The 27,916-nt window shown below is 53.5% G+C and overlaps 2 protein-coding genes and 1 pseudogene across 2 annotated transcripts in view; all 3 read right to left on the reverse strand.

Moving 5' to 3' along the window:
* LOC119566310 (perforin-1-like) overlaps positions 1-27,916 on the reverse strand; it is a 77,851-nt gene that overhangs the window by 20,110 nt on the left and 29,825 nt on the right. The window lies entirely within an intron of this gene.
* On the reverse strand, positions 6,455-12,030 carry LOC119566311 (perforin-1-like). Its single transcript, XM_037898912.1, has 3 exons — positions 11,866-12,030; positions 9,676-10,262; positions 6,455-9,136 (listed from the first exon to the last, which is right to left on the reverse strand). The coding sequence occupies exons 1-3, from the start codon at positions 12,016-12,018 to the stop codon at positions 8,059-8,061; spliced, it is 1,818 nt and encodes a 605-aa protein (XP_037754840.1). The 5' UTR covers positions 12,019-12,030; the 3' UTR covers positions 6,455-8,058.
* LOC119566313 lies at positions 6,455-22,392 on the reverse strand (annotated as a pseudogene).

Below are 27,916 nucleotides of genomic sequence, written 5' to 3' on the forward strand. Positions count from 1 at the left end.
GTTTCCACCTATGTCCGGTCTTGTGAAGTATGCCAAAGAGTGGGAAAACCCCAAGACCAGGTCAAAGCCCCTCTCCAGCCACTCCCCATCATTGAAGTTCCATTTCAGTGAGTAGCTGTGGATATTCTGGGTCCTTTTCTGAAAAAGACACCCAGAGGAAAGCAGTACATACTGACTTTCATGGATTTTGCCACCCGATGGCCGGAAGCAGTAGCTCTAAGCAACACCAGGGCTAAAAGTGTGTGCCAGGCACTAGCAGACATTTTTGCCAGGGTAAGTTGGCCCTCCAACATCCTCACAGATGCAGGGACTAATTTCCTGGCAGGAACTATGGAAAACCTTTGGGAAGCTCATGGGGTAAATCACTTGGTTGCCACTCCTTACCACCATCAAACAAATGGCATGGTGGAGAAGTTTAATGGAACTCTGAGGGCCATGATACGTAAATTCGTAAATGAGCACTCCAATGATTGGGACCTAGTGTTGCAGCAGTTGCTCTTTGCCTACAGAGCTGTACCACATCCCAGTTTAGGGTTCTCCCCATTTGAACTTGTATATGGCTGTGAGGTTAAGGGGCCATTACAGTTGGTGAAGCAGCAATGGGAGGGATTTACACCTTCTCCAGGAACTAGCATTCTGGACTTTGTAACCAACCTACAAAACACCCTCCAAACCTCTTTAGCCCTTGCTAAAGAAAACCTACGGGAAGCTCAAAAAGAGCAAAAAACCTGGTATGATAAACATGCCAGAGAGCGTTCCTTCAAAGTAGGGGACCAGGTCATGGTCTTAAAGGCGCACCAGGCCCATAAAATGGAAGCATCGTGGGAAGGGCCATTCACGGTCCAGGAGCCCTTGGGAGCTGTTAATTATCTCATAGCATTCCCCACCTCCAACCGAAAGCCTAAGGTGTACCATATTAATTCTCGAAAGCCCTTTTATTCCAGAGAATTCAAGGTTTGTCAGTTTACAGCCCAGGGAGGAGACGACGCTGAGTTGCCTGAAGGTGTCTACTACAAAGAGAAAAGTGCTGGTGGTGTGGAAGAGGTGAACCTCTCCATGACCCTTGGGCGTATGCAGCGACAGCAGATCAAGGAGCTGTGCACTAGCTACGCGCCGACATTCTCAGCCACCCCAGGTCTGACTGTACGGGCATACCACTCCATTGACACAGGTAATGCTCACCCAATTAAAGTCCAACCTTATCGGGTGTCTCCTCAAGCTAAAACTGCTATAGAACGGGAGATCCAGGATATGTTACAGATGGGGGTAATCCACCACTCTGGAAGTGCATGGGCATCTCCAGTGGTTCTAGTTCCCAACTCAGATGGGGAGATCCTTTTTTGCCTGGACTACTGTAAGCTAAATGCTGTAACTCGCCCAGACAACTTTCCAATGCCACACACAGATGAACTATTAGAGAAATTGGGATGGGCCCAGTTCATCTCTACCTTGGACTTAACCAAGGGGTACTGGCAGGTACCGCTAGATGAATCCGCCAAGGAAAGGTCAGCCTTCATCACCCATGTCGGGCTGTATGAATTTAATGCACTCCCTTTCGGGCTGCAGAATGCCCCCACCACCAGCCAAAGACTTGTAGATGGTCTCCTAGCAGGATTGGGAGAATATGCAGTTGCCTACCTTGATGATGTGGCCATATTTTCGGATTCCTGGGCAGAACACCTGGAACAGCTACAAAAAGTCTTTGAGCGCATTAGGGAGGCAGGACTAACTGTTAAGGCTAAGAAGTGTCAAATAGGCCTAAACACAGTGATTTCCCTTGGACACCAGGTGGGTCAAGGAAGTATCAGCCCCCTACAGGCCAAAGTGGATGCTATCCAAAAGTGGCCTGTCCCAAAGTCAAAGAAACAGGTTCAATCCGTCTTAGGCTTGGCCGGTTATTACAGACGATTTGTACCGCAATACAGCCAAATCGCCGCCCCACTGACAGACCTAACCAAAAAGAAACAGCCAAATGCCGTTCAGTGGACCGAAGAGTGTCAGAAGGCCTTTAGCAGCTTAAAGCAACACTCATGTCGGACCCTGTACTAAGGGCCCCAGACTTTGACAAACCATTCCTCGTAACCACAGATGAGTCCGAGCATGGTGTGGGAGCAGTTTTAATGCAGAAAGGACCGGATCAAGAATTGCACCCTGTAGTGTTTCTCAGCAAAAAACTGTCTGAGAGGGACAGCAACTGGTCAGTCAGTGAAAAAGAATGTTACGCCATTGTCTATGCTCTGGAAAAGCTACGCCCATATGTTTGGAGACGGGGTTTCCACCTGCAAACCGAGCATGCTGCGCTACGGTGGCTTCATACCGCCACGGGAAATAGCAAAAAACTTCTTCGGTGGAGTTTAGCTCTCCAAGATTTTGATTTTGACATCCAACACATCTCAGGAGCTTGTAACAAAGTGGCTGATGCACTGTCCCATGAAAGTTTCCCAGAATCAACTGGTTAAAATCGTCCTTGAGATGTGGAAAATATTGTTAGTCTTTACATACTTGGTAGTATATTTAGAGGTGCATGTGTCTTATTAATTCTGTTTTTCCTAGAGCTCCAGGAAGAAATCCCAGCCAGCGTTTCACCCTAGCTGTGATTTGGGAGGTGTGTCATAAATATAAAGGGAAGGGTAAACCCCTTTAATATCCCTCCTGGCCAGAGGAAAAATCCTTTCACCTGTAAAGGGTTAAGAAGCTAGGACAACCTCACTGGCACCTGACCAAAATGACCAATGAGGACACAAGATACTTTCAAAAGCTGGGGAAGGGAGAAACAAAGATTCTCTCTCTGTCTGTGATGCTTTTGCCGGGGACAGAACAGGAATGGAGTCTTAGAACTTAGTAAGTAATCTAGCTAGATATGCATTAGATTCTGATTTCTTTAAATGGCTGAGAAAATAAGCTGTGCTGAATGGAATGGATATTCCTGTTTTTGTGTCTTTTTGTAACTTAAGGTTTTGCCTAAAGGGATTCTCTGTGTTTTGAAGCTAATTACCCTGTAAGGTATTTACCATCTTGATTTTACAGAGGTGATTCTTTTACTTTTTCTTCAATTCAAATTCTTCTTTTAAGAACATGATTGCTTTTTCATTGTTCTTAAGATCCAAGGGTTTGACTCTGTGTTCATCTATGCAAATTGGTGAGGATTTTTATCAAGCCCTCCCCAGGAAAGGGGGTGTAGGGTTTGGGGAGGATTTTGCAGGGAAAGACATTTCCAAGCGGGCTCTTTCCCTGTTATATATTTGTTCATAGATTCATAGATACTAAGGTGAGAAGGGACCATTATGATCACCGAGACCGACTCCTGCACAACGCAGGCCACAGAATCTCACCCACCCACTCCTGCGAAAAACCTCTCACCTATGTCTGAGCTATTGAAGTCCTCAAATCGTGGTTGAAAGACTTCAAGGAGCAGAGAATCCTCCAACAAGTGACCCGTGCCCCATGCTACAGAGGAAGGCGAAAAACCTTCAGGACCTCTTCCAATCTGCCCTGGAGGAAAATTCCTTCCCGACCTCAAATATGGCAATCAGCTAAACCCTGAGCATATGGGCAAGATTCACCAGCCAGATGCTACAGACAATTCTTTCCTGGGTAACTCAGCTCCCACCCCATCTAATATCCCATCACAGGGCATTAGGCCTATTGACCATGAATATTTCAAGATCAGTTAATTACCAAAATCATGTTATCCCATCATACCATCTCCTCCATAAACTTAGCGAGTTTAATCTTAAAGCCAGATAGATCTTTTGCCCCCAGTGCTTCCCTTGGAAGGCTATTCCAAAACTTCACTCCTCTGATGGTTAGAAACCTTTGTCTAATTTCAAGTCTAACCTGCCCAATGATCAGTTTATATCCATTTGTTCTTGTGTCCACATTGGTACTGAGCTTCAATAATTCCTCTCCCTCTCCGGTATTTATCCCTCTGATAGATTTATAGAGAGCAATCAGATCTCCCCTCAGCCTTCTTTTGGTTAGGCTAAACAAGCCAAGCTCCTTGAGTCTCCTTTCATAAGACAAGTTTTCCATTCCTTGGATCATCCTAGTAGTCCTTCTCTGTACCTGTTCCAGTTTGAATTCATCCTTCTTAAACGTGGGAGACCAGAACTGCACACAGTATTCCAGGTGAGGTCTCACCAGGGCCTTGTAGAACGGTACTAAAACCTCCTTATCTCTACTGGAAATACCTCACCTGATGCATCCCAAGACCGCATTAGCTTTTTTTCACGGCCATATCACATTGGCAACTCATAGTCATCCTATGATCAACCAATACTCCAAGGTCCTTCTCCTCCTCCGTTACTTCTAAGTGACGCATCCCCAGCTTATAACTAAAATTCTTCTTCTTCATCCCTAAATGCGTGACCTTACACTTCTCACTATTAAATTTCAGCCTATTACTATTATTATTATTAGACGCTTGATGGTGGCACCATAAAGTCCAAGGGCAAAAGGTAAAGTAGTTTGTACCTTGGGGAAGTTTTAACCTAAGCTGGTAAAAATAAGCTTAGGGGGTTTTCATGCAGGTCCCCACATCTGTACCCTAGAGTTCAGAGTGGGGAAGGAACCTTGAGAGGGAGTCAATCTGGGAGTCAGGACTCCTGGGTTCTATCCCCAGCTCCAGGAGGGGCCTGAGAGCTCAGAGATTCTCCCACCACCATTCACTCACCTGCTGGGAGTGACTGTCCCGGGGTGAAGGGCTGATGAGAAAGGCCCAGGCTTGGATGGAGGTGCAGCTCTGACTGGTGCGGCAGAGGACATGGCAGGGAGCTCTGGGGTCTCCCCCTCCTCCTTCATCACTGACATCAAAGGCGCTCTCTCCCTGCCGCAGCGCCATGCAGCTGCAGAGAAGGGCAGGGGGAAGCCTGTGGTCAGAACAGATCTTCCTGCCGCTAGAAACTCAGAGGTGCGGCTCTAGCGCTGCCCGATGCTACAGCTTGAGTCTGAGGGGCTACATGTGTGAAGCAGAGGGACCATCACTCTAGGGGAAGGGGCTACGGGAATCCCATCCCCATTCTGCCATATCTCCCAGGCCCCCTTTTCTCCTGGCCTCCCCCCCATGATTCCACCCGACTGCTTCCCAGCAGGAGCATTCTGCTCTGGGGTGGGCTATGTCCCAGCTCCATACTGGTCTGCACTGCATGGCTCCCAGTTTCCCAACCTGGGCTCCGTTCAGCCCCTTGGAGCAGAGGTCGCCTACAGGTGGGACCATGCTGCCCTGGGATCTCCTGCCTCCCAGCCCCATCTTGACCTGGCCTTTGTGGCTCCTCGTTTCTCCATCTGGCTCTGGGATGAATTTTTGCACACACATCCCTGACCCCACGACTCACCCATGGTTCTATGAGGAGAGCAACACTGAGACATGCCCATGTTGGCCCCTATGTCTCTTGGGCATTACCATGTCCTTATCCCCCTCCCCCCATCTCAGCTCCACCATTGGCCATGGGGCTCCCACTTCTGCCCATCCCTCTGTCCCTGGCAGCTTAGAGTATTGCCCAGGGTACTCTAACAACTAGCTGATTTGTGCTCTGCCCATGCCCAGGGCACTGGGGTACGGGGAAGGGCTCGGGCCCAGGGGGCAGTGGGTTGGAGGTGGGCCGTGCCAGCTAGGGCCTTGTACTCTGCAGCCATTGGGTGTGGGTTGGGGCAGAAGCAGGCTATGGAAAGATCCTTTCCTCTTCACAATGAATGACAACCACACCCCCATCGGCTCTCGGAGCCGCCACGTTTCTCTACGCCTGCACCATGTTCCCAGCCTTCATTCCAGGGGCAGATCAGGAGCTCGCAGCCTCCCCCCGTCCCCAACACCTTCCATGCACTGTCAGAACTGACCTGCAAGATCGGTTTAGCTGATCACCCGGCTTGGGGCTTCACGAGTCCAGGATGGCACTTGCTGGAGGGAATCGGAGCTGCACCATTAGAAGAGGATTATTATTCTAATTCCCCAGCCTCCGGATCCTGCCATGTCACGGGGCCAGATCAGAACCAGCGCCCCCTACAGGGGAAACACTCGGTGTCCCATTCTCCAGCCTCCTGAGCCAGCCAATCCCCCTGCCCTGGAGCCAGATGAGAGCTGAATCCCCTTAGAGGGAAACTTCCTCATATCCCCTCCTCAATCTCTTGGCAATAGCAGTGTCTTGCAAATATCAGCTGGGGGATGTTAATGCCCACTAATAACACGGCCCATCTCCCTGTATCTCTTTCCCACCCACCCCACTCTGTGCTGAACAGAAGCCAATCCCTTTGGTTGGCGTTAGCCACATTACATTGGATTCCCAATTGCAGCAAATTCATCCAGCTATTTAGCTCCCGTGTCTTGCCATGCCTTGCTCCTCCCAGCCTAGAGCTCCCTGTCGTGTTCCCAAGTGTGTATTGCAGCCACTCATTTCTACTCTACATCTCGGTCCAGCCCATTGAGGTTAGAAGAATCACAAGGCTTCCTGCTTAGAAATTTGCTTTCACAAATGTTTATTGAAGCAAGGAGATACATTTGCAAAGATCCAGAGAGCTGGAATCCTACCAGAAGCAAATCATTTTGTGGTGGAGATGCAAAGCTGCCCGGCATTTTAACAGGCTGGAGAGATTGAACTTACAGTCAGTAGGGTTCAGAGTTAACAACCCTCATTACCAGTTAACAGCACCATGGATCTAGGCTCTCACAGATGCAGATAGGGGTGAGCCAGGAAGATGCTTTAATCCCAGAAGTAGGGGGAATTTTCCTTTTCCAGGGTGACCCCAATGCAGTGCCATCTCCCTGAGCCTGCTGATAGCCTGAACCGATAGGCCTGTGGCATGTCCTTGTGGGTGTTCACTCTGAATCCTACCAATGGCAAGTAATGTCGCATCATCTCTGCTGATCATCTGAGAATGGAACTTCCAGCTCGATGGTAGTGGGGCCTGCACATTCAGGATGAGATAGTTAACCCCAAAGGTACTGGATAATTGTGGAAAGCCACAGAAATGACAGCTAGGGAACAGCCCTCTAATGAATCCTCCCTCCAGGAGCCCATCCCATCCACTGGTGTTTAGAACTTTTCCCATGGCTGGAGTATCTTCGGGTTTCTGCAGAGGGTTAATCCCTGATGCCACAATAGGACGGGACTGAGCTTTGTTCCTGATGATCTCTTTTCAGCTGGATACACTAGACAGGCAAAGACAGTGGGTGGATGGATACATGGGGTAGTGGATTAGTTGCACTACCTGCAATATTGTTTGACTGGATGAACTTGACATTGGTTGGTTGGTTGGTTGCACTGGCTACACATGTTGGTTGGAAGGACATAAGATATTAGTTGCGTGGCTACACCAGATGCACTAGGTACTTACACTGGTTGGTTGCCTGGATGGATACATTAGGTGCATTGGATACACTGGTTGGCAGGATACGCTAAATACATTTGTTGGTTGGTTGGTTACAGTGGGCATCCGAAACACATTCATTTGTTGGTTGGCTGGCGGGCTGGCTTTTTACATTGGATGCTCTAGATAAATTGAATGGCTGTTTGGATGCACTGGATACATTCATTTGTTGGTTTGTTGCATATGTTGGATGCACGAGATATATGCATTGGTTGGTTGGAGGGATGGATATGGTGGATGCACGTCACATGTTCTTTGATAGGTTGGTTGGATAAATTGGATACACTAAATCCAATTGGTGGTTTACTGGTTGAATACCTTGGATAAATTAAATGCAACAACTGTTTCGTTGGTTGGCTGGCAGTTGGCTGGATGCGGGGGGCAGATAGGTTGGATGCGGTAGGTGAACGCCTTGGTTTGTTGGGCACACTGGATGGCTGGAATCATTGGACAGGCTGGTCTGAGGGATCTGGAATGGGCAGTTCATGTTGGGATATTTTCCCAGAGGGAGTTGTGAGGATATTGGGCCACAGGAGCAGACCGTCTCTTCTGGGTATAGGAAAGACCAATACCTGAGCAGGAGTACCAGCATGAAGCTCAGTAGCGTTAGCAGAGTGGGAGCTAGAAAATGCTCTGGGAGATAGGGAGTGCTATTGACCAGAAGACCTCCACCTCCTTCCCCTTGGCTGTGCACTGCTAGGGTGGCTGGGAGACATAGTCAAAGCAGCTCCGGCCCCCGAGGTGGGGCCCACAGCGCAGGCTGTACTGGAACCAGATGCGGCCGTGGTTCAGGTAGCAATCCTTCTGGTGGGGCCCCCCAGCCTCCAGCGGGATGTCGCAGCTTCCCAGCAGGTCATCGTCCCACTTGTTGTCCTCGTCCCAGACCTGGACTCGGATCTTGCTGGCGCTGGTGATGCGGACGGTACCAAAGTCCAAGTGGACGTTCCAGATGGGATTGTTGTTGTTCCAGATGGTGCGGGTCTGGATCTCCCTTCTCTCAAAGAAGACCTTGACGAAGGCATCCGTAGCAGTTACGTAATCCCCCCAGAGGCCACTGGCCGTCTTCACTGTCACCATCAGCTTCCCCAGGCCGCGCTCCCGCGAGCAGCACATGGTGTTGGTCATGGTATCCCCAGGGCAGAAGCAGGAGCAGGGGTCATGGGCGCTGCGTTGAGTCCCCGGGGGGCAGCTTCGGGTGCAATTCCTCCACAGGGCCCTCTCACAGATGTACTCACTCACCGCCTGCCTCAGCGCCTCCCGCTTGGGGTCATCCTGCTCCAGCAGGATGTGGATGGGGTGCAGCGAATAGGACACCAGACCGGGGCTGGCTTTGAGGCTCTCTATCCAGGTGGAGAAGACCTTGGCATCACTCCCGAAGAGCACATCAGTCGTGCTCTCTCCTCCCTCCACCTCCACGTGGCGCTCCCGATACGTCTCGTGGAAGCTCCCCTGGATCTTCCCCTTCTTCTTCTCCTCCTCGCACTTGCTGTGCCCACCCTTGACCGAGCCCATTCCGATACTCTTCGCTGCCTCCATGCTCAAGCAGTCCTTGATCTCGTCGTCACTCAAGCTGCTCAATGCCGCTTCGCAGACCCGCACAGCCGTCACGTCCCGTGCCCGGCCCCCCAGCTGCAGCTGGGACAGGTAGTGGGTGCCGTAGTTGCTGATTAGCTGCTGGTACTCCAGCTTGGATTTGCTGTCGTACTGCTCCGGGAGGTTCTCCAGCGCCAGAGTGAAATGGCTGGTGAGCGGGGACGTCTCGCTGACCCGGATCCTGGTCAGGGAGACAAGGGGAGGAGTGTGCTCAGCCCAATGAGTCAGCTGAGATCATTAGCTCTGCAGCCTAAGGCCCCAGCCAACCCAGAAGAAAGGGTCTAAGCAGGTGGTTCCTATTCAATGCAACCACCCAGTCTGCTGAACTTCACAACCTTGCTGGGGATACCGCCAGCTGCTTGATAGTTCTGGCCACAGCAGGTGGCTGTGGTGTCCTGACATACAGGACAGGAAAATCCCCCACAGCTGGCCCGTCCCAGATGTGAGCTGGTGCCCCCTAGAGGGGAAAGGCCTCTCTTCCCTCTTCCCCGCTCCCTTGAAACAAGCTAGTCTCCTGTCCTGGGGCTGGATGGGAACCAGGGCCCCCCAGAGGGGAAAGGCCCCATGTCCCATTCCCTGTTTCCCTAAAACAAGCTATTCTTCTGTCCTGGGGCTGGATGGGAACCAGAGCCCACTAGAGGGGAAAGGCCCTGTGTCACCTTGTGGTGTTGCTGTGATCCCAACTCCAGATGAGCCCTCCTGACTGAGGCTGGCTCTCACCTGTAATAGCCGCAGGAGACCTCATGGCTCATGAAGCTGTATTTGTCCTTCCGCGTGCGGTCTAGCAGGAAACTGGCCAGTTTGGAATGCGATCCGGCCAGCGCCACCTGGACATTAACCTTGGGCTTCACCGGCACGTCCAGCCCCACCTTCCAGTCGTTCTGCACCGGGGATGCCGCGGACTCCATCATGCCCATCGCCGACTGCTGCACCGAGCTGCTCAGGTTGTGTTGGCATGAGACGTGGACCCTCCAGTCCACCACAGCCAGTGGCAGCCTCTGCCACTGCCCTCCCTGCAGTTGGTTCCGGCACAGGGTGCAGGTGCCGTCTGGATTCTGCCAGTCACTGCTGTCCACCAGATCGGCCCCCTTCCTGGCCATCGTGGTCACATCGATGCCCATTCCTACCAAGCTGTGCCCGGGCACGAAGGCCGTGTGCTTCTTGCATTCATTGACCGTGCCTGTGTGACAATGGGAGGAGGCCCCAGGGCAGATGAAGAGGAGGAGGGGGATGAAGGCACCACATCTGGGCATGGCTGATGTGATGGGTTCCGCCACCCACGAAGGGCCGTCGGCCTCTGAACTCCCCTACAGGGAGAGAAACAGAGAGATCCAGAATTAGTGACAATCCAGTGGCAGGCAGTTCCATTGGTTAACTCTGTTGTAGCAACAGAGACATCCACTTACCATCCATGACATCTACCATGTTCTACAGCACACCCATGAAAACTGTGGGCTCTAGAAACTCTGGTGGCAATACATAAATGACCTGATGCCTCATTTGCATGTTTGACTACAGATTGTTTAATTTGCATCAATTCCCTCCCGTCCCTATTTCCCAGATGTTGTAATACCAACACTAATTAGGAGGAGGAGGTAGAGTTTCACGTACCCACTCGACAGCTTGCTATATAATCATGGGTCATTGCAGTTCCTCATTGGGGCTATTAAAGGACGGTGCAATGTGGACAGATTCTATGGCTTATAATTAGTGAGCTGAAGTAGTGGCTGGGTCTGGCCACTAGCGGGCAGTGCAAAGCCACACGCAACCCGTGGCTTCGAGTGGTGGCTTTTATAGCCAGCAAGAGCAGGGGGACCTTGGGCCACGCTAGGCCTGACTGGCGTTGCTGTGGAAACTGCTGGGGCCCCCTTGTGGCCATGCCGAGTGGTGGATTTGGTTGGTGGTATCCTGTCCCCTTCCTTCTGCCCCAGATGCTTTGAGCACCTCACACTTCTCTTTGCGTCCCTCCCCTTCCTAACCACAAGGGATGCTGTGTTAAATGTCGATTTGAATTGTTTTCAACTTGCGTTCTAACTGTTCAGCAATGCTGGCTGTGGGGCAGGAAAGGTTAACAGCTCTGCATCCTGTCAGGGTAGCAGGCTCAGACTGGGAGGAGACAGTAAATGTTTGAACTCACTCCAGCAGAACCAGGCAAGAAAAATGCATTTGAATATGGACTGCTTGGTTTTGGCCAGCCCCCAGTCTCCCAGCAATCCGCGCCTTGGGGTTCCCTCCCCCCCGACTCTGCCGGTGCTCCTCAGTCCAGATCTGCTGCCCCCCACTGCTTCATTGCCAATAGAAAATCAAACAGCCTGAAATTGCAAGATGCTCCTGATATGAAAGGTATCAACTATGTAAATTAATGATCAAAAGCTGAGTGGCAACATGGGCTAGTGGCTGGAGCACTGGATTGAGCGTCAGGACTCCTGGGTTCTATTTTCGCTCTGGCGGGGGAGTGGGGTGAAGTGGGTTAGAGCAGAAGAGACTGGGAACCACGATCTTGGTTGAGGTCTGTGCAGCACCCGGTGTGACAGGGTTCCCAATCTCAATGTGGGGTGGGGGTCTGTGCAGAGCCTGGCATTAGCGGGGGGGGGGTCATCTCAGTTGGGATGGGTCTGTGCAGCGCCCAGAGTGATGGGGTCCTCAATCTTGGCCGGGGTTTGTGCAGCACCTGGTGCGATGGGGTCCCTGGTCTTAGTCAAGGTTTGTGCAGTGCCCAGCGCGATGGGGTTTCTGATCTCAGCCGGGGTCTGTGCAGGACCCGTCGCGATGGGGTTCCTGATCTCGGCTGAGGTCTGTGCAACGCCTGGCGCGAAGGGGTCTCCGATCTCGGTCAGGGTCTGTGCAGGGCCTGGCACAATGGAGTTCCCGATCTCAGCCATGATCTGTGCAGACCCACCCATCACTCACCTGTCTGAGGAGCCAAGCTGAGGTATATTTAGGATCCGAGGCCCATCGGCAGCCAGGGCTGGGATGTGTCTCTGCTGGGAGAGACGCGCTTTGAAGATGGATCAAGCCACCACAAAAGGGCTCTTGTGTTCTCAGTGTCTCAGCCGTCATCATGCTTCCCACAGCGCTGAGTTCCTGCCCCCCTTCACACCCCCAGCCACAACCAGCTGGGAAGGAAGCTGTGGCCACCAATTTTTCCACCCCTGTGGTGGATCAAACACGCCTCCCGTGAGTCTCGTCCCAGGGTATGAGGAGCTAGAGATGCTGCAAAGGAAACCACAGTGAGCCGAAACCTGCACCGAGTCATTGGGGCCATTGCGTACCCGAGGAGAACGTCCCCTGCTAAGCCCCCTGCCCAGCAGCACAGCACCCCCCTAACACCACACTGGGGCATTGGGGCCAGCACTGCCTGCCAGGGGAGAGCGCCCCCTGCTGAGCCCCCCACCCTGCAGCATAGCGCCCCCTAGTGCCGCACTGGGGCCAGCACCTAGCGCCTCAGGGACCCCACTGTAAATACAGAGCCACCCCACTGATGCCAATGGAATCAGGCCAGGATTCTGATCCCTGGGTAAATCTGGAGCAAGCCCAATGTCCTGGCCCTGTGGGGCAGGCTGGGGTGGAAGTGGGGAAATTGGACATTGAGGGAGGGATGACGACCCTGGGCTGCTGTAGAGTAGGTTTGAGGTTTCCTTCTGTCTCTCTGTTCTCCCGAGTTTTGTTCTATCCACACGTTCATTTCCTGGGACTTCAACCCCAGAGACCCACAGCCCACACAGGAGCCCCTGGACTCCCCCCATCAGGGGATTCTGCTCACTCCTTCACCCCACTGCTGGGAGGATCCCTGTCTCCCTGCACCCTCCAATATCTTTCCAGGAGTCATGCCCAATCCTTGCACCCCTCATTATTCTGCCGGGGTCACCCTCACTTTCTGCATCCCCATATATTCTACCAGGGGTCTCCCTCACTCCATCCCAGCATGCCCCCCATCCGCTTTTGTCTCCTTCTCCCCCATGGAGATACAAGCTGGGGGTGGGGGGGGTGACACTCTGTACCTCAAAATAACAGCCAGGAACCCCCATATTCAACACTGTGATATGACAATGAAATGTTTTGCACAATACATGCCTTGTGAGGTATCTTTTAAGAAGTCTTGCTCTGCTGAATAGTAATATCCTGTTGAATGGTGAGTCCTATCATTGTAGGTGAAGTTATCAAGTGTTGCAGTGTATTTGCTCCTGAGATATGTGATAAGTGGAAATGCCCACAGTGACAACAAAAATTCAACAAACAAGACACATTTACATGAGGCTGGGCCGGACCCATGTTGGTGGCCCATCAAGAAGAATCCAGACTCCCAGTGACATCACCACTTGGCCTCTCTCTTCCCCCATCTCAACATCCTTGGGAAGACAAAGACTTTGGACTGGGGAGACTTGTCCCAGGCTGAGAAGGGAATCCATCCAGCCTGTGTAATTTTCACGTTTTATCCTTACCAGTGAGCTTGCATATAGGGTTTGGGGAATCGGCTCAGGCTAGAAAGGCTGGTGCATGTAAACTTTCCTTTGACAGAGTGGTGAACTAATTAATGAACTTGCACTATTCAAGAGAAGGTCTTGAGCCATGTGAAAAGGTACATTTCCTGGGTCCAAGGCTGGGGAGATTTGCTGATGTCTGTCTCTTTAATTAGAGCATTCGTGCAATTGAGCTGGGTGTCTCCCTGCCTGTTGTTGGCAGAGTGACCTCAGCGCCTGGAGGGGTTGGCTGCTTGTCACTGGCAAGGCATTGTAAGTGACAGCCCACGTTGGAGAGTTGGGGAGGGGGGAAGGGTCTGGACGCAGGGTCCCACCCTGCCTGGGAGCACAGAGCCGTACTCCCAGGGCTGGGGAGGGGCCCCAGGGATGAGACAGCCACACCCTTCAAGGGACGGCGAGGGGATTGGAAGTGCAGAGATAGGTCCCAGGAGGGAAGGAGCCTCTGGCAAGGGCCCCAGAAAGGGCGAGGAGCACTAGGGCATGAGAATGGTGATCCCATGAGGGTATCACACAGCCACACTTCTTTAGTAAGGGGATGGGGCATGAGACCATACAGCCACATCTCATACGGTTCAGGAGGGGGAGGGTCTTAGGCAGGCAGCTGGTGGGGGTGGGGGGGTGAGGGTCTGCCCATTTCAGGGAACGGCCCACCCCAGGTCCAGCCTCCAGCACAGGACTCCTGGTTTCCGGCCCCTGCTTTGAGAGTGGAGTGGGGTCTAGTAGGCTAGAGTAAGGGGGCTGGGAGCCAAGACTCCTGGGTTCTATCCAGTCTCTGGGAGGGGAGGAATCACACAAGCCCCCAGGCGACAAAAAGGTGTGTTGCTTCCATATTCCTTACACAGCATCAGCGCGAGGCCGGTTTACAAAGAAGCTTTGGGCGGGGGTTACCATGAGCTTCCCTTAACTGTTAAGTTTGAAACCCTCAGCCGGACAATCCCTTCCAGCCCCACTGCACCCCCATGCCACTGCACTGCAGGGAATCAATCAATTGGTTTGAGCATTGGCCTCCTAAACCCAGGGTTGTGAGTTTAATCCTTGAGGGGGCCATTTCAGGATCTTAGGCAAAAATTGGGAATTGGTCCTGCTTTGAGGAGGGAGTTGCACGAGATGATCTCCTGACGTCCCTTCCAACCCTGATATTCTATGATTCTGGGAATTGCTCTCACAGACTGCTCCAATTCCCTCCAGCAGGGGGCAGTGCCCCCCCCGCTCTCCCCCCGCACTTACATGGATAAGGACAGTGTATTACCAGGCGGAGGCAGCCATGCCCGATGGGGTGGGGCCTGGGAGCACTGAGCCACGCCCCCTGGGGAGGGAGGGGCCAGTACAGCCACACCCCCTGTGAAGGGTGGGGCCTACACAGCCACACCCAGGGAGGGAGGGGCATTGAACCATGTGCTGTGCGACTTTCATAAATCTCCCCCGCCCTCCCCAAAAAAAGCAGAGGGACAAGAGAAGGAGACGGCTCATTAGAGCCCACCCTCAGTTGGGGAACAAGCCCCACATCTCTTGGGGAACAAAAAGCAGCCCCCCCCATGGGGGCTGAGGAAAGGGAGAGGCCCTGGGGATGAGATAGTTACATCCCCTGAGGGAGTGTCCGATAGCCACGCCCTCAGAGTGAAGGGGAGGAGCCTGGGAGCTCAGAGCCACGCCCCCATGGACCCAGAAGAGGGAGGGGCTCTAGGGGAGCAGACAGCTATGTTCCAGAGAGGGGAGCATCGGAGCTCAGAGACATGCTCCCCAGGGACTCAGGATGGGGAGGAGCCCTGGGGGGCACAGAGCCATATAGAGGGCTGAGTAGAGCAAGGAGCCCCAGGGGGATCAGAGGGACACACCAACCTGAGTGTGTGTGGGGGGGAGTTACCAAAGAGCCAAGCCCCCAGAGGAGGTGGGCCCCAGCGGCACACAGAGCCACACCCCCCAAGACGAGGGATTGGCCCCAGTGATGCAGAGAGCCACCCTCAAAGACAGAGGAGGGGCCACAGCAATGCACAGAGCAACGGTGCCTAGACTGTGGGGTGGGGCTCATGCCGGCGCGGTCAGATAAGCCCTTGCTGCACTTGGGGTACGGGAAGGGGCGCAGGATGGGGTGGAGCTCCCTGTGCTTCCTCAGGTCGCAGGGCAAGCAGAGGGCCTCCCCATATTTGGTGCGGGTGGGTCCCCCGGGGCCTACCTGCAGGTGCTGCCCTGCTGATGGTACCACAGTGCCCCTGCTTCCTCCCCCTCCCCACCCCACTGCTCGCCGTGCATCTGCTCGTGCTCGTGGAGGCTGGAGGAGACGAGAAAGTTCTTTCTGCAGCAGCCGCACTGGAACGGCTGCTCGCTCGAGTGCACCAGCTGGGGCCACTTGAGATCCCAGGAGACCAGGAAGGTCTTGTCGCACGGCAGGCACGTGTAGGGGTGCTCGCCGGTGTGGTCCATGACCAGGACGGCTGGCTAGCGGAGCGTCTTGCTGGATTGGTCACATTGATATGGCTTAACTCCTCACCACTAGGCTGAAGGCAGGACAGTCGGATGCCTGTGGAGGGCAGGGGGGGCAGGGAGGCCAATTGAGGCAGGGTGGTGGGGCACAATCACCGGCAGGGTGGGGATGCCAGATCCTCTGGATGCCCTGGGAGGGGCAGGGACTACAATATCATCGTGGGTGTGGGTGTGCAGTGAACAGAGGGGGGCAACGTAGAAGGGAAAGAAGTGCTTAAGAAGAGGATATGGGCTCACGAAGCAAGGGGACTGAGTGGGGGCGCAATGGAAGGTAAGGGGGAAAAGGGTCAGGAGTGGAAACAGGATGTGGGTGGGGGCGGGTAAAGCACAGGGAGGACCCACAGGATTGAGGGCGGGACAGGGAAACCAACAGACACTGACGGGCTAGGGAGGGGCAGGCAAACTCACAAACACTCAGGGGGTGGGGAAGGGCCGGGAAAGTAACCAAAAACTCCTAAGGGGGCAAGTCGACAGCAGGGACGGGAAGCAAAATGGGCAGCAAGGGGCGGGCGAGGCAGGCAACAACAGGCAAGGGGGCAAAATGCTGCAGGGAAGCTGGTGAGCAAAACGCAGGGGGGGGCTCACTTTATAATGCAGCAGGGTAGGGAAGGGGGAAAAGCATGAGCGTTTGCACAAGTCTTTGCCAGCTGCTGCGGTCAGCCCCAGATGGTGAAGCAGGGCAAAGCAAACAGCTGAATATCATAGAATATCAGGGTTGGAAGGGACCTCAGGAGGTCATCTAGTCCAACCCCCTGCTCAAAGCAGGACCAGTCCCCAGTGTTTGCCCCAGATCCCGAAATGGCCCCCTCAAGGATTGAACTCACAATCCTGCGTTTAGCAGGCCAATGCTCAAACCACTGAGCTATCCCTGCCCCGTGTGGAGGGGTGAAGAGCAGGTCCAGATGGTAAGTGGGGGTGCTGGAGGTGGGAGCAGATGGGCTAGGGGGAGGGCCCTACACCACTCCCCCTGCTCCCCACAACTGTCGCTACCACCACCCCAGGAGCAAAGAGGAAAGTCACTCAGTTCAGCAACGAAGCCCCTCCACAGTGTCCAGCACCCGTCTTCGCGCTCCCCCAACAGGGTCCTCCTCCTGAATGGTAACAGCAGCCGGCTCCGAGGGAGCAGCAGCAAGCAACCCGCAGCCAGCCAGGCAATACCCCAGAGATGGAGGTGGGGTCAGCTGCTGGCCCCCGGAGGGCAGGCCGGCAGGGCCACCCCGAGCAGCAACAGCAGCCGGAGCCGGGGAGACCTCCAGCCAGCGGAACAGCCAGAGGGAACTCGCCCGCCGCTAGCGTGAGGCCTTCTTGACATCCCGGGAGGCGGGCGGGCTCTTGCCCTTTTTCTTCCCCTGGCCCTTTTGACCAGCCAAGGAGGCTCCCTGGAAACTGGAGCGGGCCGTGGCATGGCACCTGCGGAGTCCGGACCCATGTCCAGCGGCGCCCAATGAGGGGCGGAGGCAAAGGGGCTGGTGGTGGTGGTGGTGAAGAGATTAGCCACAGGGAGAGATGGGGGATTTGGCAGGGGTGGGGCCACCGGGTCAAGGTGAGGGGCCCCACCCACAGTTTCCCCCAGTATTTTGGCACGAGGCAGGAGAGAGAAGGGATGGTTAGGGGAGAGGGGAAAGGCGAACCACTTGTCCCCGCTAGAGTGCGGGCAGGGGAGGGGAAGGATACCAAGCGGGTGGGGCGTGGGAAGGTCTCTCGAGGTGGGGGGGGCGTGATCAGCAGCATGGGATAGGGAGACTGTCTCCTCCGGCTGCACTGGGGAGAGAGAGACTACAATATCAATGGGGGGATAGTGAACAGTGTGTGGGGGCAATGTAAAGGGGGCACAAGCACTTAGGGAGGGGGCGTGGGCGCACAAAGCAAGGTGACTGAAGAAGGGGGGGCAATGGAAGATAAGGGGAACGACCTGGAGACAGGCAGGGGGTGGGGCAGGAAAAGCACTGGGACAAACTTTGACTTTCTGGGTCCACGGAAACAGTATGAATATGTGAAGAGGTGGGGGGGGGGAAGTGCAGCCTTAATGGCAGTGGGAAGTTCTGGAGGAGCTGCGATTGGGGCTGCAGGTTCTTAAGGGGCCAGCTGCATTTGCTTTACATCTTGGAAGCCCCAGGTCTTACATACCCAGGCTAAAAATCCCTCTAGCCTGGCTCCAGCGCTTCCCCCAGTTTAGTCTTTGTTTCTCAGGTGTTTCCAGGAGTCTTCTTGTGTGGAGAGTGAAGAACCAGATGATGTCACTCTCTGCCTTATATAGCTTTAGCATAGGGTGGGAACTCTTTGTTTCAAAGCTTGGTTCCCAGACCAGTTTGTGGAAAAATACTGACATCCCAAGATGGAGTCCAGAGACCTGTGGTCTGATCACATGCCCTAGCATTGTTGTAACAGCCATTGTTTACAAGCTGGCCAAAATGCCCACAGGAAGGTTAAGCTCTTCCACAGTCCGGCTTCGCCATTGTTGTACCAGAAAGTCTAGTTGTGGGTGTCACGCAGAATCAGCACGATTGAAATACAGAGATATAGCCAATATTCCTAAATTTAGATACAAAAATGATACATGCATACACATAGGATAATCACATTTAGAAAATTGTACCTTTTCCAATGACACCTCACTTGACCTATCTTGTACAAAATGCATCATAATTATGCCATAATCATATCATAATAATATTATGATGACAAATATGGCGTGCAGTGTCACACCCCCGAGGTCAGCTCACCCGGTATCCTACCCCTACCCTGCCACTCCTGATCAGACCCATGGTCACATCGAGCCCGGTTTCCTTCTCCCTCTGTGCTACCCTGGATTAGAGCCATGGGCCCCTCTAGCCTGGTATCCTGCTGCCGATCAGATCCATGGAACGATGTAGCCTTGTATTTTGCCCCTCCATGTACTCTGATTCGGGGGGTAGGACCATGCCGCTGACATGCTCTTTGTAGGTGGCAGGGGCTGACGTTGAAGATCTCTTTGACCAAGCACTTTTTCTTGATCAAACTTCTGTCATTTGGGGGTGTGTGTGTGTGTGTGTTTTTCACACCTCTGAATGACAGAAGTTTACCCACAAGAGTGCCGTGTAGACAAAGCCAAAGTCATATAAGATGATAGATAGATAGATATGAGAGTGTATGGGGATAGACAGACAGACAGACAGACAGATAGAGAGAGAGGTGGATGGGGATAGTGTGGGGGAGTGTATGGGGATAGATAGCTAGTTACGAGGGTGTATGGGGATAGATAGAGAGATAGATAGACAGACAGATAGAGGGAGGTGGATGCGGATAGAGGGGTGTGTATGGGGATAGATAGCTAATTATGAGGGTGTATGGGGATAGATAGAGATAGATAGACAGACAGACAGATAGATAGAGGGGGGTGTATGGGGGTGTTTGCATAAACAGAAAGGGGGTGTATGGAGATAGATAGATAGATAGATCTGTAAATATGTTATGGGGACAGATAGATAGAACTTAACACATTAAACATTTCATATCTCCGGGTTCTAGATCTGGGAGAAAGAAACAATTCTCCTGATGAGAAAGGCCCAGGCTTGGAAGGAGGGGCAGCTCTGACTGGCGCGGCAGCGGGCGTGGCAGGGAGCTCTGGGATCTCCCCCCACTCCCCGATCCCTGACTCACATGTGCTCTCTCCCTGCCCCAGCGCCGTGCAGCTGCAGAGAGGGGCGGGGGGAAGCCTGTGGTCAGAACTGCTCTTCCTGCCTCTAGAAACTCAGATGTGCGGCTCTAGCACTGCCCGATGCTGCAGCTTGAGTCAGAGGGGCTACATGTGCCAGACAGGGGGGCCATGACCAAAGGCGCCAACTTTACCTGGCGCTGGTGGGTGCTCACCCCCCCCCCCCGGCCCCACCCCAACTCCACCCCTTCCCCGCCCCTGCCCTGCCACCATTCCAACCCCTTCCCTAAAGTCCCTGCCCCAACTCCACCCCCTCCCTTCCCCATTAGACCCCTCCCCAAAACCCCACCCTGGCCCCGCCTCTTCCCTGAGTGCACCGTGTTCCCCCTCCCTCCCAGCGTTTGCTGCGCGAAACACCTGTTTCACGGCGGCAAGCGCTGGGAGGGAGGGGGGAGAAGCGGGACGCAGCGCGCTCAGGGGAAGGAGGCGGAGCAGAGGTGGAAGGGAACTGGGGTGGGGGTGCAGGGGGCTGCCAGAGGGTGCAGAGCACCCACCAGTAGCATCAGTAGAGCGGGAACTAGGAAATGCTCTGGGGGACAGGGGTGCTATTGACCAATGCACACCCATGCCCCTCTCTGATCCCCTATCTATGGGGCTCACCAGAAGGCCTCCACCTCCTTCCCCTTGGCTGTGCTCTGCTAGGGTGGCTGGGAGACATAGTCGAAGCAGCTCCGGCCCCCAAGGTGAGGCCCACAGTGCAGGCTGTACTGGAACCAGATGCGGCCGTGGTTCAGGTAGCACTCCTTCTGGTGGGGCCCCCCAGCCTCCAGCGGGATGTCGCAGCTTCCCAGCAGGTCATCGTCCCACTTGTCCTCGTCCCAGACCTCTATGCACATGTTGCTGGCGCTGGTGATGCGGACTGTACTGAAGTCCAAGTGGACGTTCCAGATGGGACTGTTTTTGTTCCAGACGGTGCCAGTCCGGATCTTCCTTCTCTCCAAGAAGACCTTGATGAAGGCATTCGTAGCAGTAAAGTAGTGCCCCCACAGGCCATTGGCCATCTTCACTGTCACCATGAGCTTCCCCAGGCCGCGCTCCCGCGAGCAGCAGGTGGTGTTGGTCATGGTATCCCCGGGGCAGACGCAGGAGCAGGGGTCATGGGCGCTGCGTTGATTCCCTGGGGGGCAGCTTCGGGTGCAATTCCTCCACAGGGCCCTCTCACGGATATACTCACTGACTGCCCGCATCGGAGCCTTCCACTTGGGGTCATCCTACTCCAGCAAGTTGTGGATGGGTTGCAGCGAATAGGACACCAGGCCAGGATTGCCTTTGAGGCTCTCCATCCAGGCTGAATAGACCTTGGTATCACTCCTGGAAAAGATCATGTCAGTCATGCTGTTTTCTCCATCCACCTCCACATGGCACTCTTGATACGTCTCATGGAAGCTCCCCTGGACCTTCCCCTTCTCCTCCTCCTCGCACTTGCTGTGCCCACCCTTGACTGAGCCCATTCCGATACTCACGGCTGCCTCCATGCTCAAGCAGTCCTTGATCTCGTCGTCACTCAAGCTGCTCAATGCCGCTTAGCAGACCCGCACGGCCATCACTTCCCACGCCCGGCCCCCCAGCTGTAGCTCGGACATGTAGTGGGTGCCGTAGTTGCTGATTAGCTGCTGGTACTCCAGCTTGGATTTTCTGTCCTACTGCTCTGGGAGGTTCTCCAGCGCCAGAGTGAAATGGCTGGTGAGTGGGGGCATCTCGCTGACCAGGAATCTGGTCAGGGACACAGGAGGAGAAGTGTGCTCAGCCCGGTGAGTCAGCTGAGGTCATTAGCTGTGCATCCTAAGGTCCCAGCTAACCCACAGGTAAGGATCTAAGCAGGTGGATCAAAGCAACCACCCAGTCTGCCAAACCTCACAACCTTCGTGGGGATACTGCCGGCTGCTTGATAGCCCTGACAGACTGCCCATGCTCTGGCCACTGCAGGCCACTGGGCTGTCCTGGCACACAGGACAAGAACATCCTCCATAGCTGGCCAGCCCAGATGTGAGCTGGCGCCTCCTACAGAAGAAAGACCCCATGTCTCATTCCCTGCTTCCCTAAACCAGCTAGTCTCCTGTCCTGGGGCCGGATGGGAACCAGAGCCCACTAGAGGGGAAAAGCCCCATGTCCCATTCCCTGTTTCCCTAAAACAAGCTAGTCTTCTGTCCTGGGGCTGGATGGGAACCAGATCCCACTAGAGGGGAAAGGCCCTGTGTCACCTTGTGATGTTGCTGTGATCCCAACTCCAGATGAGCCCTCCTGACTGAGGCTGGCTCTCACCTGTAATAGCCGCAGGAGACCTCATGGCTTGTGAAGCTGTATTTGTCCTTCCGCGTGTGGTCTAGCAGGAAACTGGCCAGTTTGGAATGTGATCCGGCCAGCGCCACCTGGACATTAACCTTGGGCTTCACAGGCACGTCCAGCCCCACCTTCCAGTTGTTATGCACCGGGGACGCTGCGGACTCCATCATGCCCATCGCCGACTGCGGCACCGAGCTGCTCAGATTCCGTCGGCACGAAACGTGGACCCTCCAGTCCACCACGGCCAGCGGCAGCCCCTGCCACTGCCCTCCCTTGAGTTGGTTCCAGCACGGGGTGCAGCTTCCAGTCACTGCTGTCCACCAGATCGGCCCCCTTCCAGGCCATTGTGGTCACATCGATGATCCTTCCTACCAAGCTGTGCCCAGGCATGAAGGCCGTGTGCTTCTTCCATTCATTTTCCATGCCTGTGTGATAATGGGAGGAGGCCCCAGGGCAGATGAAGAGGAGGAGGGGGATGAAGGCACCAAATCTGGGCATGGCTAATGTGATGGGTTCCACCACCCAGGAGGGGCATCTGCTTCTGACCTCCCCTAGAGGAAGAGAGACAGAGAGATCCAGAATTAGTGACAATCCAGTGGCAGGCAGTTCCGTTGGTTAACTCTGTTGTAGCAAAAGAGACATCCAGTTACCATCCATGACATCAACCATGTTCTGTAGCACACCTACAAAAAACTCTGGGCTCTAGGAACTCTGGTGGCATTACACAAATGACCTGGTGCCTCATTTGCATGTTTGATTACAGATTATCTAATTTGTATCAATTCCTCCCCTCCCTGTTTCCCAGATGTTGTAATACAGGTACTAACTACGAGGAGGAGGTATAGTTTCACATGCCAACTCTACAGCGTGCAATATAATAATGGGTCATTGCAGTTCCTCAGAGAGGCCATTAAAGGATGGTGCAATGTGGACAGATTCTGTGGTTTATAATTAGTGAGCCGAGGTCGTGGCTGGGTCTGGCCACTAGGGGGCAGTGCACTGTGAAAAGAATCCGTGGCTCGTAATTAGTGGGCCGATGCAGTGGCTGGGTCTGGCCTCTAGTAGACAGTGCAAAGCCACACACAACCCGTGGATTGCGAGTGGTGGCTTTTATAGCCAGCCAGAGCAGTGGGAGCTTGGGCCATGCTAGGCGTGACTGGCGTTGCTGTAGATACTGGTGGGGCCCCCTTGTGGCCAGCCCTAACCGCCGACAGGCCCCAGAGCTAAAATATTCCTCAGCTCAGTTCCTGAGGCAGGTGAGTGATGGGTGCGTCTGCTCAGACCCTGGCTGAGATCAGGAAACTCATTGCACTAGGCCCTGCACAGACCCTGACAGAGATCAGGGACCCCATCGCGCCGGGTGCTGCACAGTCTTACCGACCGAGGTTGAGGACCCCGTCTCTCTTGGTGCTGCACAGACCCATCCCAACTGAGATCGGGGGGCCCCCTAATGCCGGGCTCTGCACAGATCCCTCTATTGAGATTGGGGGCCCTGTCACATTGGGTTCTACACAGACCGCAACCAAGATCATGGTCCCCAGTCCCTCCTGCTCTAACCCACTCGATCCCACTCCCCACCCCGTGCAACAATAGAAGTCAACAGTCCTGATTCCCTGCCCCCCATCCTCTAACCAACTGCACCCCACTCCCCTGCCAGAGCGACAATAGAACCCAGGAGTCCTGACCTTCTCTGCTGGGAGAGACGCACTTTGAAGGTGGATCAAGGCAGCGCACAAGGTCTCCCTCTGATTCGGGGGGGCAGGACTACGCCCCTGACATGCTGTTTGTGGATCGCAGGTGTTGACATTGAAGATGTGAAAATCTCTTTGACCAAGAGCTGTTCACACTGGCACTTTCTGTTAGTAAAGCTTGTTTGGTGGGGCGGTGTTTTTCACACAATTGAATGACAGAAGTGATACCCACAAAAGTGCAGTTTACTGAAAGCCAGAGACTTATAAGATGATAGTTACGAGGGTGTATTGGGGGGGGGGGGGAGAGAGAGAGAGAGATCGGGGTGAATGTGGATGGATAGATAGATTAGATTGATCTGTAAATATGTTATGGGGACAGATAGATAGAACTTCTTAAGACATTGAACATTTCATATCTCTGGGGTCTAGATCTGGGAGAAAGAAGCAATTTAACAGATCTCACAGTAAAGATTTCTACCTCTCCAGTGAGTGCTCATGACAAAGGCTTAATGTTTGGGGTGAGCTGGGTGGGTGGGAGGCAGGACCCCTGGGTTCTCCCCTGATGAGAAAGGCCCAGGCTTGGATGGAGGGGCAGCTCTGACTGTCCTGACAGCGGGCATGGCAGGGAGCTCTGGGGTCTCCCCCCACAACCCAATCATTGACATCGCAGGCGCTCTCTCCCTGCCCCAGTGCCGAGCAGCTGCAGAGAGGGGCAAGAGGAAGTCTGGTGGTCAGAACTGCTCTTCCTGCCTCTAGAAACTCGGCTGTGTGGCTCTGATGCTACAGCTTGACTCATAGGGGCTCCATTTGCCAGGCAGGGGGCCACGAGTCTAGGGGAGGGGGATACGGGAACCCCACCCCCATCGTGTCACATCTCCCAGGCCCCCTTTTCTCCTGGCCTCCATCCCAGCAGGAGCATTCTGCTCTGGGATGGGCTATGTCCCAGCTCCATACTGGTGTGGGCCGCATGGCTCCCAGTTTCCCGACCTGGGCTCCGTGAACTTGGAGCAGAGGTAGCCTACAGGTGGGAACATGCTGCACTGGGATCTCCTGCCTCCCAGCTCCCATCCTGACCTGGTCTTTGTGGCACCTCGTTTCCTGATCTGGGCTCTGGGATGAATATTTGCACACACACCCCCCCCCACTGCTCATGGTTCTATGAGGAGAGCAACACTACAAGTCACCTGTATTGGCCCCAGTGTCTCATCAGCCTCACCATGTCCTTATCTCCTCTCCCATTCATCTCGGCTCCACCACCTGCCATGGGACGCCCACTTTTGCCCATCTTGCTTTCCTTGTCAGGGCGCTTCAGCAACTAGATGATTCACACTCTGCCTCTCCTAGCCCCAGGGCACAGGGGTATAGGGAAGGGCTAGGGCCGGGGGCAGTGGGTTGGAAGTGGGCCGTATCAGCTAAGGACTGGTACTTTGCAGGGACATGCTCTGAAGCCACTGGGTGTGTGGTGGGGCAGGAGGACGCTATGGAAAGATCCTCACCAGTCCACCATGCTGTGACATTATTGACATGAACTGTGATCGTATAGATCATTGTTGCAACCAGGGTCCTATGGCTGCACCAGGTCTTGTACAGAGGAGGTCATATTGGGTGTCTATGGGAAGACTGTATTTGCTGGTTATGATTATGCTGTCTGTATGTGTGTACCATTTTTGTATTTTAAGTTATGAATATTGGCTATGTACTTGTATCTCAATGTGTTTGATTCTAATTAGCCACAGGGAAGCATTTGGTCAGCTTCTTGAGAAAGGACTACTCTGAGTAAGTGCCCAGTCAAGAAATACTTAATTGACAGCTGTCATAAATATAAAGGGAAGGGTAAACCCCTTTAAAATCCCTCCTGGCCAGAGGAAAAATCCTCTCACCTGTAAACGGTTAAGAAGCAAAAGGTAACCTTGCTGGCACCTGACCGAAATGACCAATGAGGAGACAAGATACTTTCAAAAGCTGGGAGGAGGGAGAAAAACAAAGGGTCTGTGTCTGTCTGTATGCTGCTTTTGCCGGGGACAGAATAGGAATGGAGTCTTAGAACTTTTAGTAAGTAATCTAGCTAGGTATGTGTTAGATTCTGATTTTTTGAAATGGCTGAGAAAAGAGCTCTGCTGAATAGAATGACTATTCCTGTCTGTGTGTCCTTTTTGTAACTTAAGGTTTTACCTAGAGGGATTCTCTATGTTTTGAATCTAATTACCCTGTAAGGTATCTACCATCCTGATTTTACAGAGGTGGTTCTTTTTTTCCCTTCTATTACAAGTCTTCTTGTAAGAAAACTGAATGCTTTTTCATTGTTCTAAGATCCAAGGGTTTGGGTCTGTGGTCAGTACCAAACCTTCCCCAGGAAGTGGGGTGCAAGGGTTGGGAGGATTTTGGGGGGAAAGACATTTAAAAACTACGTTTTTTCAGGAACACGGATAAACTTTGGTGGTGGCAGTGGAAGTCCAAGGGCAAAGGGTAAAATGAATTTGTACCTTGGGGAAGTTTTAACCTAAGCTGGTAAAAGCAAGCTTAGGAGGTTTTCATGCAGGTCCCCACATCTGTACCCTAGAGTTCAGAGTGGGGAAGGAACCTTGACAACAGTGGACTTTGGGAGACGCCAATCCACATCTGAGCTTTCCTTGGGAACGTTCAAACTAACATGTAAACAATGGTGTCGGCCTGCAAAAGGCTGAATCATTCATGGACATGTGATTTGTCCATGTGGCTACAAACTCCATCTTGTTGCTGTGATTTTGCACAGGAGAAGAAGGGGTTTCTGGCCACAAGAGGAAGAATATAAAAGGCCCAAGATACCCCTCCATTTTGTCTTCAGCTGGCTCAAGAGATGGCCTCTCCACCCACCAGAGATGTCTGAAAGAGACTGGAACAAAGGCCCAGATGAGAGTCATGGGGCCAGATCAGAACCAGCGCCCCAAGAGCGGAAGGGCCTCATGTCCCATTCCCCAGCCCCCTGAGATAGCCAATCCCCCTGCTCTAGGGCCAGATCAGAGCTGAATCCCCTTAGAAGAAAAATTCCTCATATCCCCTTCTGGATCCCTTGACAATAGCCGTGTCTTCAAATATCACCTGGGGGATATTAATATCCCCTAATAACACGGCCCATCTCCCTGTAGCTCTTTCCCACTGTGACGTTCCCCTCTGGTGCTATCTGGACTGGTGATCTCCAAGGTCACGCCAATGGTTGATTCTGGGAGCCAGCCTTACCCTGCTTTGCTGTGAGAACCCCCACTCCTGGGCTGTTCACGCACAACCTCTGGCATTCAAGCTGCTCCTTGGATTGTGCAACCGAATGACACGAGCCAATATCTCCGGTCCCAGACACTACCCTGGGAACCTCCGTCTGGCAGTGTCCAGTTATGCCCGCTGGATGCTGCAAGCGTATATAAGTTTGTCAATTTAACAATAAAATTGATATGTACCAGGCTTCCTACTGCAAGGGGAGTCTCTGACATGCTTCAAACCAAACGCACTGCATCAGGTAGAATACACAAACAGATATATTACTATAAAGATAAATTTTAACTGATTATCAGTCAAAGCACAACAAGTCAGTATCGGTCAAATGAAATGAAAGCAAAACACATTCTAAGCTGATCTTAACGCTTTCAATGCCCTTACAAACTTAGGGCCTGGCTACGCTTGCCGATATAGAGTGCTGTGAGTTAAACCCGCCTTTGTAGAGTGCAGTCGGGAAAGCCCTGCAGTCCGTCCACACGGACAACGCACTGCCATGGCCACATTTGCAGCACTTCCAGATGCATTGGGAGAGGTGCATTGTGGGCAGCTATCCCAGCATGCAAGTGGTTGCAATGTACTTTTCAAATGGGGGTGGAGTGGGGTGAATTGTGACAGAGAGTGTGTTGTGTGTATGTCGGGGGAGAGAGAGTGGGTTTTTGGGGTTCTGAGAGTGTGTCTGCATGCTGTCTTGTAAGTTCAGACCCCCCTTCTGCCCCCCGCCTCTCTCTCACTCACTCAAAGCAAACAGTAAATGTTTACTTTTTCTCTGGCTTCTCCAAAAAGGAGCTTTCAAGGGGCATTTCCGCATTCCTGCAGCCGACTTCACAACAATGAGAAGAGTGACCACTTGACTTAAGGGGATTATGGGACTTTTCCGGAGGCTGACGAGAGCGCAGTAATGCAACATCTCATTCACACTGGTGCTGTGGCGCTCCAGCGGGTATGCAGCAAACGCTATTCCACTCGCTGAGGTGGAGTACCAGCTGCGCTGTAGCCGTGGAGTCAGAGCGCTCTACGTGCCTTGCCCGTGTGGACAGGGAGTGAGCTAGTGCGCCCGGGGCTCCTTTATTGCGCTGTAACTC

The sequence above is a fragment of the Chelonia mydas genome, chromosome 6 (genome assembly GCF_015237465.2).
Source record: "Chelonia mydas isolate rCheMyd1 chromosome 6, rCheMyd1.pri.v2, whole genome shotgun sequence".
NCBI lineage: Eukaryota > Metazoa > Chordata > Testudines > Cheloniidae > Chelonia > Chelonia mydas.